The following is a 10,452-nucleotide window of genomic DNA, read 5'->3' on the forward strand; positions in this document are numbered from 1 at the left end:
CAAAGGCCCTCTGTGGATGTGCAGTACAGCCTTGACTCTCCAGGCCGGTTCCAACTGCCTCACACCACTCCTGTTATATTTGTAATACCACCATCAACCAGAGTAAGGCGCCCTCCTTCATTCACAGAGCATAGCTTTTCCTCCTCTCCTGTTCATCTTCCTACATTAGCCACGTCCTATTGGGTTTCATCTGCAGCAGCAGGACTCAGACAGTGATGTAATGCCATCGGCGGCAGTAGAGACAGGAGGGTTGGTGAACAGCAGGGGAATACAAGGTTTAATGCTCCATTAGAGGCCTTCTGCCTGGATAAGTGTCATTTTCAGACCACATCAGAGATGATTGACTGCACTGTAGGGCGGCTATTGGTTGCCCCGCAACACACCACACACTAAGGCAGTCTTACGTCAAAATAGCAGCCCACTTTTTTTGTTAGAGAGGTGCTCCAATTAGCGCCAGGCAAATATTTGATATTAGGCTACGGCTACATTACCATTCTGGAAGTGTTGATGGTGTGTACTTTGGGACTGAGTGACCTTTCCAGTGTGTCCTCGCAGATGTACTTGGAGGTCTGTTGATCATGTGTGATGTACTGTAGTGTGAGGGCAAAGCGAACTCACTGTAAAATCAGACATGATAAAAGTAATGAGACAAATTCAAAACATGCTGCCTGCCATCAGCATAGATGGATTGACTCTGTTGCCCTTGGAAGAACTGATTGTGTTACCCCATAATACGAAGTGAAGCGGACAAAGACGGTAGTGATAAGAAGACAACAGAGTCTGTAGTATCTTACTGAATTACAGAACACTGATTTAAAGAACCATTTTCCCACAGCAGATGATCCGTACTATGCCCAATTTGTATTTGCCCCTCATTCTATTGCTGTAATGCAACATTTACCTACTTTTACAAGCCATGCTTTGAAGTTAAAAAAAAAGTTTAAAGTGTTTTCCTTCATTGACCTGGAGGCATGATACATACATAAGGTTCCCCAATGCAAAACTAGACAACTGTAACCAATCATATGACATCAGTTTCTATTAATGATTCATATCTGGGACTTAGTACTAGAGCACTTGAACAGAACCAAAAAAACAGGTCCAGTGACTTGCAAGTTCTGAAACCTCCATTAAGGTCTTAGGGAGTGCTTTGAAAACAAACTGAAAAAAAAGAAAACTGAACTTTGTACTACTTCCAGACAAAGGCACACTTACATACTGCTGTAATGTCTGCCCTTGAGCATGTATGAACATACCAAAATGAAACAATAAAAATGTATTTTGAATTGACTTGAAAAGTTGAGCTGTGAACAGCAATTCAGCATTCTCTTGCTCTCTTTAATTCCAGTGTTCTTCCTTCATATGGCTCTAACTATGACCCATATGCAACGGCCAAATGTTTCTCCATTGGAAACTTTCTGTAGATAATTAAGAAAAGGAAAGTTGGGCATTTCTAGTGGGGGAAATATGTTTCCTGCACTGTGGTGAGGTTCTAATATGAACCTGGAAGCTGAACATCTGGCCTGATTACAGGCTTTGTTGTCATTCCCTGAGACTGCAGGGTTACCTGGATACGGCCTCTGGGGTTGCAGCTAATGAAATGATTAGCCAAGGCAGTGAGGAAGAGGGCCAAGTAAACATCAAGGCTTTTATGGGCTTCCATTGGGGTCACAAAGAATCATCTACTTTTCCACTGACATATCACTGCCAGTTCTTAATAACCTGGGAGGAATGTACTGTATTTGGACAAACAAAGTGAACAATAATTCTCTGTGCTTGTGTGAAACTAGAACATATATAACTGGTCTTTGTATAGTGAGAAGAGTACGATGGATACCATCTGAGAGAGAGAAAGAGTGCAGGTGGGTATTTAATTTGTGTTTGCATGAACGTCCAGAGAGAAAAAGAGCATGAGAGAGTGTTTGTGTTGGCATGGTAGTGAAAGAACGAGCCATTGTAGAATGGGACAGAGAGTACGAGAGAGAGAGAGAGTGCTTGTGTTGGTAATTGTCTGAAAGCAGGGTGACATTTGTTTGAAAAGCGGCTGAGTGAACACCGACTGAGTCATGCACTGCCAGTGGCCTGTGTCCTCCTCCTTCTGTTGGGGTCAGCCAACAATGACAGGGGCCTCTCTCCTTTGAGCATCCAGCTGCCTGCGCAGACAGGGGGCAGCTTTTAATATTGGCCCTGTCCCCTCATGGCCCTATGAAGTTCTGTTCTATCAGTGACGTCAACATGGGTCAATGACCAAGTCCAGTCGGGTGATGGGTGGTGGAGGGAGGTTAGGAGGAACAAGTATGAAAGTTTCGGTTTCTGATTGTATCCTCTTGTGTCAATCAGTGTGTCGGATTGTAAATACAATTCACCTGGTACATTAAAGGCTCAGTTTAAGTTAATTTTTATTTTGACTTGGATTTTGAGTTTTACAATTTCTTAAACAGTGTCTTTGTTTGATAGGATCACACCACTGCAATTAAAAAGCTATGGTAAAGTTACTGTTTCTGTCAGGGAAAGCAGCATAACCCAAACAGGAAAATTGTGTTTAGGACAAATACACACAAATGGGTTTGGGTGGTTTGTTAGTTAAACTAAAAATAAGTTGTTGTTTTTGTACTTACTGTAAATGCTGAAAGATTTGTAGTGGGTCATTTAGGATGATCCTGTTGGAGAGACTGGACAGGGTCTGGGCAGTCTTTACTTTCAAAATCTTGTTTTGGGAGCTGGTGAAATTAGGGCAGTGGGGCAAATGATTTCTGAGTAATGTGTTCCACTGGGCCTTGTGTGCCCTATTAAATCTGGAACAAACAAAGGGTCGAGTAGAAAGAAGAGTTTCAGTGTTACAAGGATCTTTTTCTGCATTTAATTTCCCTTCACGTACTGTATGACTGTATTCCAAAATGCGTTCTTGCATTGTATCTAGAGCCTATACCAAGTACGGTATATGCTCTAGACAGAGTGCAAGAACACAGCCTGTCTCCTGTGCATCGTGCAGTGTAATCTGATTGGCAGGACATTAGTGCTGCCACAGGTGGAGCTCACACAAGGCTCATCAACACAAAATACTATTAGAAAACAGGTCTGCTCAATGTTAAAGTAAATAAAATAAACACAATGAAGTGCATTTCCGTACTGCTACTGAATTGTTCATACTGTACAGTTTGTAAAGAAATCAGATTGTCCTCATTCTCAGGACAAACCACAGTGGGTTATCCAATTTATGTTGCATTACATTTAGGCTTCTACTCTAATAATAATAGTAATAAAAAAAAGCACTATGGGTTTAAGAAGACAGTCGTCCAAAAACATTGCTACAAAATATTTAGCTAGAATAACCTGCAGCGGATTGTCATCCAGGGCCAACTGTGCGTCAACATTTTTATTTTTACATTGTCACCACCGACTTCTGTGTCACGCGACCGAACCAATGGTCCCAATTGACTGAAAGCGTTTCTCTGGAAGGAGCACATTTGGCTCTAGGACCTTGAAGATGGAACGCGCCGCCGCTACTGCAAAGGGGAGTTCCTTCTCCCAGAGAGAGGCTGTTTACGAAGAAAGCTGAGATCCGTAGCTTCGACAAAAACAAGGGCTGGTCTGCAGCGAGGGGAGCAGTTTGACTGAACTATTCAGCATAGGCTCTTCTTCACAAAACACATTTTTAAAGATATAATTGCTTAACTTTTTTTGTGCACTATTATTTGTTTTAGTTTTTATTCATCCCGTAAACTCTACGAAATGTTTTTCTCGCTGCACTTTGTTTTGCTGAGCGTGGCTTTTGTGGACAGCAGCACATCAAATGCTGAAGGTAACATGATACTGTATTAGAGCAATGCTTTTGTTCACAGCATTTTATGTTATATTTTATTCGATACAATGTGGAATTGTATTACAATCAATCTTAAGGCTTGGTTTAAAACGATTATGCCGTATTAAAAATGGGTTTTCATGGTAGTTTCATTGTAATGGAAAACTGAGTCAGAAATGTGTTTGTTTCATTAAGGAGAGTATCCAATTTACATATTGATTATTATTATCAATGTCTATGTGTTTTGATCACCATAACCTCTTTCTGAATTGTTATAATTATAATCCCCTATTTTAAAACAGTATTAGACATACTTTAAACTTTTAATGAAGGTTATCATTATTTATTTAATTCCTTGTTATTTTCAATTCTATATTTGTGAATTTTCCGTTAAATCACTCACTCTCTTCACAGGCTGCATTCGATCCAATGGTGTGGAGTACAGAGGGGAACAACAAAGCTCTTCCACAGGACAAACCTGTCTAAACTGGACCAACATAACCCGGGACTATGATGTTACAAGCCACACAGATTCTCAAATGGGTAAAACTAATTTTCTATTACTTTGGATCTGGGAGTACTAATGACAGAATTACACATGCAGTACACTGTCAAGTTGATTTGATACCACTCAAGCCCTCATCCTACTGTTGTGGGATTTAAATGTCACGCTTGTTGTCGTTGTAAACACAGTCTATTTGGTAAAATATATTTTTCTGCTGTTAAGTTCAGGGGTGAAGTATTGGAATATTGTTGGAGAAATAAAGAGCCAGAGTGTGCTTCTCAGCACTTGGATATGTCACACATGTCCATAATCATTATACACACATTATAACTTATTTTTTGCCAGTTTCCTTTATTCATCCATAATAACATGGATGTTCTGATGGCCTTTGTGTTCATGCTGGATTTTTATTCATTCTACCGTGATTAATTAAATGATTAATGAGCCCAGTGATTGCCCAGACACCAGGACAGACACAGAGATACCAGGACAAACACAGAGACACCAGGATTGACACAGAGATACCAGGACTGATGCAGATATAGAGTTCTTCCATAGGGAACCAGTGATGGACAGTTAAGACATTAATATGTATTTGTGATTATGCTCTATACTGTAGGTGTTGGGGACCACAATTACTGCCGTAACCCAGACTCCTCTGAGAAGCCCTGGTGCTATGTTTCTAGCCCAGATGGAGAGGTCCAGAGACAATCCTGCACCATCAACACCTGCAAAGGTATCACATCTATGAATGGAAAATATAAATGTATGATGGGTCAATGCACTGCACTGTTAGAATGTATGCAAAGTGCTGTTCATACAATACATAGCAGGTTAAGTGAAGATGTATTTTGTATGAACATCCAAATTAGTTTGGAAACAAACATCACTGTATGGAAATAAGGAGTATGTCTATGTCTGCCATTGCTCACTTTTTTATGACCCCAGAGCTGATCAGTCTCTTTTGGGTAATGAACTGATATCACATGGGCCTTTTCCACTTTCAGACACTTTCCTTTTACCAGGGTTTGTTCAATTCCCACTTCATTTTATCTCCCCCTGCCCCTCCCTAGATATTTCTTCTCATTGGAGCTCTTGGGAACTTTCCCTAGTTGTGAAATCTCTAACTCTTTGAGGTAATGTGAATGAAATGTAAATCTTTTGAGGACTAGTTTTTCGAGTTGTGTAAATGTTATTGTTAACAGTAAAGTGAGAGGCTCTGGAAGTGGTATGGTCAGAATGGGAAAGCGTGAGGACAAGCACCTGCATGAGTTTGTGTCTAGAGTAATCAAAGGCAAGGTTTACAAAGCATCATGCCGTTCTCTTTATGCTTATTGGGCATGTGGAGGTCTTCATTCCCACACTGGAAGCTTTGAGAGTGGACTAGGCCACTTAATCCATTCGGAGGCTGTTTCCTAGGGTTTGACCTCTGCTTCCTTATTGTCTGAGAAGGCAGCTCAAGTCAAACAATAACAAGGGCCTAGTCTCCATAGAGACTGCAAACTTGTGAGGCAACTGCCTAGGGGTAGGTGTAGGCCTTGCCCTCTTCCTTACCTAATTGGCAGAGAGTGACACTCTTTGCATGGAGACAGCAGATAATTGGCTCCTGCTGGCTATGATCCCACACCCTTTAACTCCAGCAGAGTTCGTAAACAACTTTTTTTTGGAGGGGGGTAGGGCCTGACTCTCAGCTGAGCTTAGGAGCAGATGTTGACATCCGCAGCTACGGCTTTCAGTCCTGTGAGACTGTGGAATCACGTGTACTTTGGCCCCATTTTGCAATGAAATGTTCTTCTCTTTTTAGTATATTATATTACTTTTCATTTTATTCAATTTTGTTTTGTACACATGAGAGTAATCCTAGAGCACTACCTGTCGATGTAAGGATAACCTCTGTCACTTAATGGTATTGGCACCAGACAAGGCAGTGATTAGAAACCATGTGGTCTTATTCACCATGTGGATTCCTCTCCTATTTCCTCTTCAATCAAAAACACACAAAGAGGGAGGTTAAATCACAGTCATAGCCATGTAAGCCACAATAACTATGATGTGTCGTTAGTAGATATAACACAAAACCAAATACATGAGGGTTAGTATTTGGGGGCAATTGTTCATCGTTTTATTGTCTCCACAGACCAAGCTCCCACTGTGGCAGCAGAAGCAGGTCCCCTCCCCTTAGCACCCACCACAGCGCAAACACAGATATTTGAACCAGCCAAAACTGGTCCTGCTCAGGGAGAAGGTGCTGCTGTGCAGCCAGTCATGGGCATCAGCCAGCGGGTACGCACAGGACCCAAGAAGAAGAAGGACCTGGGCACCCTGGGTATGTCCTGATCTCATTGAGGCTCGAGGGATGCTACTGTATAGAGGAAAATGAGTCCTAAAGATGAAATACCTCTACAGAGGCATTACATCCATCCCTCTTGTAGAGTATTGTTCATGGTGATAGTGTGAATAGGATGTAGACGGACAGATGTAAAGATTCTTATTCAGATTAACATGATTTCATAATCTACCCTTGGTTGTTTTCTTTACATTGCAAGTGAGGCTACCTGCTTATTCTGAAGTGTATAGATTTTTCCTCTGTCAATTCAGTTTTGTAACCATAGTGACTGTGTTTCCCCTTCCTCCCAGGCTATGTTATTGGCATCCTCATGATGGCCATCATCATCCTCCTGGGGGTGGGGATCACGTTCGGCTACTTTTACAAGAGGTCAGTTTCAAAATCAGGCATTCACCAGGTATTATAACAGGCGGTTATAACTCCAACCAGTCCTGTCCTACTGTTCCATGTGCCTCATGTAATATGTACGAGTACTGTAGCATAGATCTATTGGTAACAGATGATGCATCAAAACAGCATCAAAACACATTGCTGCAGGTTATGCAGTGTTTCTCTGAAGTCGTGACACTCTAATGTGGTGTTGCACAAGCTTGGCACAGCTTACTCTTGTTGTGTCCATGACACAGTCGGCTCTCAGTTCCCGGAACCACTCAAGCGGAATGTCAGTGGGATGAGGAAGGGCATGTGTGGCACTGGGCACAGAATGTTACTAGGGAACGGAGGGCATGGCTGCCATCCCTATCCATCCTTTCAACTGTGTCACTCTAATATGATGAGGGCCATTCAAAAGCCTCTGCCACAAAAACAACAACAACAACAACAACAAAACTGAAGGGAAAGAGAGGGAAAGAGAACGCCTGCAGCATGGATATTTTGGGCACCCTCGTTTGATGTTTCTGTGAGAGTTGAAAGCAGGGAAGAGGCCTGGGGGGGAGGTGGGGAAGATAGCAAATCCACTGCAGTAGTGCAGCAGGCAGAGAGACTACCACAACGCTGAAGTATGTGTATGTGTTGTTTGTGTGTGGGGACACTGATTCCCCCTGGCACAGCATCAGATGGAGATCTATGTTTGGTTATCAAATCTGATTAGCTGGGGCCTGTCATCGTTACCTATTCTAAGGAGCTCAAAATGAGAGAAGCAGCATTGCTTAGAACAATGGCATCACACTCAGTAATGTGATGCTTATATAGTCAACATGCATGACATAATAATTTTTTAATCTATTTAAAGAATATTATGTATAAAGGCCAACGGCCTCTTTGAGGGAAGTTTGAATGAACTCAAGTGAGATTGGAAGTTGATCCAATCACACAAGTATTTTTAGAAAAAAAATTGTTGTGGGAAAACGTGAGGCGAGCGGGAGGGGATTCGCCTGTACCTAAAATAGAGGGGGGGGGGGTAGTGGAACGGAGCAGAGATTTGCGTAACGTGTCGCATAGAGGCAGGCACGTGGACGGCCAGGCGGACGGCCAGGCGGACAGCCAGGCAAGCAGGAGACCAACAGTATGGCATGTTCCTTATGCTGGCTCTCTATCAGCTGATAGCGCTGGCTGGCATACTGGCATCTGCTATCTCCCTCTATCACCATGTTTCCTCTCCATGTGCTAGAGACCAGACACAGCCTCGAACTGGCCTTGTCGTTACTGCACTACAAGATTAATGGCTACTGTTAAAAATACCCTCGTCCAGTGAAATGAGACTCACCACTTGCCACTGAGTCTATGAACTTTGGTAATAGATAGAAATCATATACTGAGAACTCTCATAGCTGTAGACAACTCTCTAGGTTTATAACAGGTGTGTATTCCACAGGTGTGGATTGTTTTCTTAGTACATACTGAAGGCATAACAGGATAATCATCATTTATTGCAGTAAATATATGCTACTTGTATACAGTATATGCTGCTTAACCATGATCCATACCACCATCTCCCCTGATTATGATGATCCCTCTCCACAACATGTCTTTCTTCTAAACTGTCTGTGTCACTCTAATATGATAAACTGTCTAATGACGCTGTGTTTTGTTTGTCTGCAGGGGGCAGGACCTGAAGAGGCAGCATGAGCAGCGTGTGTATGAGCGGGAGATGCAGAGGATCACTCTGCCCCTGTCGGCCTTCTCCAATCCCACCTGTGAGCTGGTGGATGAGAACACCATCGTCGTCATGGCTGAGGAGCAGACCCCCGTCCAGGGCGTGGAGGGGGGAGACCCCCTGATGGGCCAGCAGGCTGGTACCCCAGGAGCCTGAGCCTGAGGACGGACGGACCACCCCACAGGCCTGGGAATGGACCATGACCAATATGAGGACCAAAACACTCCTGTCTGCCCCCAAATTGACCCCTCTTTTTAAAGTCCCACAAGGAGAAGGGGAGTTGGGCTGAGCTCCAAAGACTGAACTCTGTGTCCTTAATTCCCTTGTTTTAACATGTGAGTGTCACAAACAGGGGAAAAAGATGACACACAATGGTAGTGGAGGAGGAGATGTTTACCTCCATGTGGAGACCATCAGGTGAATCTGGAGATGATTGTGTACAGAAGTGCATGTCAGGAATGCTTGTGAAAAATATCGCATTTGATATCCAAGAAAATATAGTCATGGGCCAATCCCCCTGTAATAGCTGTATGAATGTCTTGTGAATGGGATGGATGTGCATCAATCAATGTTAATGATGGTGTGTGATTTTGAGGAGCTCTGGGTTAAGAGACAGTGTTTGGAAAGAGGTGGGAAATTCATAGCCTTTTTTTGTGTTCTGTTTTTTATTCATATTGAGTATGTTCTCAGAGGAATGGACAGTGTGCTCCAGTTTGGGCTTGGAGATGAAAGTGATACTCACTTCCCCTGACTCTGTGGCTGTGCTGAGGCAGATACGGGAAGGGCAGGAAACCTGTAATCTAAATACACAGGACAGCACTCTAAGACATCCCTCACCCTAACCCTTTGAATTTGAGAGACAGTATTTGGATAACGGGACAGATGTGAAGATATCTAATTCCTTGAACAGCCAGCCTCAGCAGTAATAGGCTGAAGGCAGACGAAAGCTGACCCACAAAGACAAGGGAACCTCTCCAACCCTCTGAAGCTGCAGATGTTGCCTTAGCATGATGCATCTGAATGTATTTGTTCATTGTTCCCCTGACCACCTTTGTGTTAAATTTATAAGGCTGTGACTGAGAGACCAATGCACTACAATGCAGGTACAACAGCAGTCATTGGCTGACTTAAGACACAGGACAGGCCCTCTGGTTCCACAGGTTAAGAGTGACAGGGAAAGAGAGACTTCACTGTAAATCAGAGAGACAGTCAGTCCTGAGGACAAACAATAGCAGCACTGCCGCAGCACATCATACAACACATCAATCTGGGATCTGGACAGAACCAGAGAGATCCTGAATTACGCTGTGCAGAACAGTCTTTGAAGTCCTGAAGCCTAAAGAATTTGATTTAATTTAGACCATTGAATCATGAACTCCAGGCCTCAGGACAAATGAGTGTAATGGTATATCAGTCCAAAGCTTAGAGTTGACTATGTTTTCTCAATGGCTATGGTTTTGCTGAGGTTTTATTGAAGTACCAACAGGTACTGTAACATTGTGTGTACAGAATGATCCAACTGTTCAATGAGTGTTTTGAGATGGATGCTGAGAATAATGGCAGAGTTAGTTAGTTATCTGAGTCATTGACTGTTTTCTCTCTCTGCTTACAGTTCTGCTAACTCAATCTTGCATCACTCCAAATGGTCTTGTCTTCAGTGATTTATTTTTTATTCAAATGGTTGTTGAATCTGTATCACTGGT

At 42.8% G+C, this 10,452-nt stretch overlaps 1 protein-coding gene across 1 annotated transcript; it reads left to right on the forward strand.

Annotated features, from left to right (window-relative positions):
• The first annotated feature begins 3,488 nt into the window (after positions 1-3,488).
• pik3ip1 (phosphoinositide-3-kinase interacting protein 1) lies at positions 3,489-10,182 on the forward strand. The gene is made up of 6 exons (XM_083673347.1): positions 3,489-3,802; positions 4,217-4,345; positions 4,927-5,043; positions 6,445-6,633; positions 6,945-7,023; positions 8,695-10,182. The coding sequence occupies exons 1-6, from the start codon at positions 3,733-3,735 to the stop codon at positions 8,903-8,905; spliced, it is 795 nt and encodes a 264-aa protein (XP_083529473.1). The 5' UTR covers positions 3,489-3,732; the 3' UTR covers positions 8,906-10,182.
• Positions 10,183-10,452: the final 270 nt, after the last annotated feature.

This window comes from Argentina silus, assembly GCF_951799395.1.
Source record: "Argentina silus genome assembly, chromosome: 7".
NCBI lineage: Eukaryota > Metazoa > Chordata > Actinopteri > Argentiniformes > Argentinidae > Argentina > Argentina silus.

Excerpts from the sequence above, each read along its gene's own strand:
- pik3ip1 (XM_083673347.1), top strand. The coding sequence starts at position 3,733 with ATGTTTTTCTCGCTGCACTTTGTTTTGCTGAGCGTGGCTTTTGTGGAC. Across the intron at positions 5,044-6,444 it reads CACCATCAACACCTGCAAAG|ACCAAGCTCCCACTGTGGCA; the intron begins GTATCACATCTA and ends TTGTCTCCACAG. Across the intron at positions 6,634-6,944 it reads GAAGGACCTGGGCACCCTGG|GCTATGTTATTGGCATCCTC; the intron begins GTATGTCCTGAT and ends CCTTCCTCCCAG.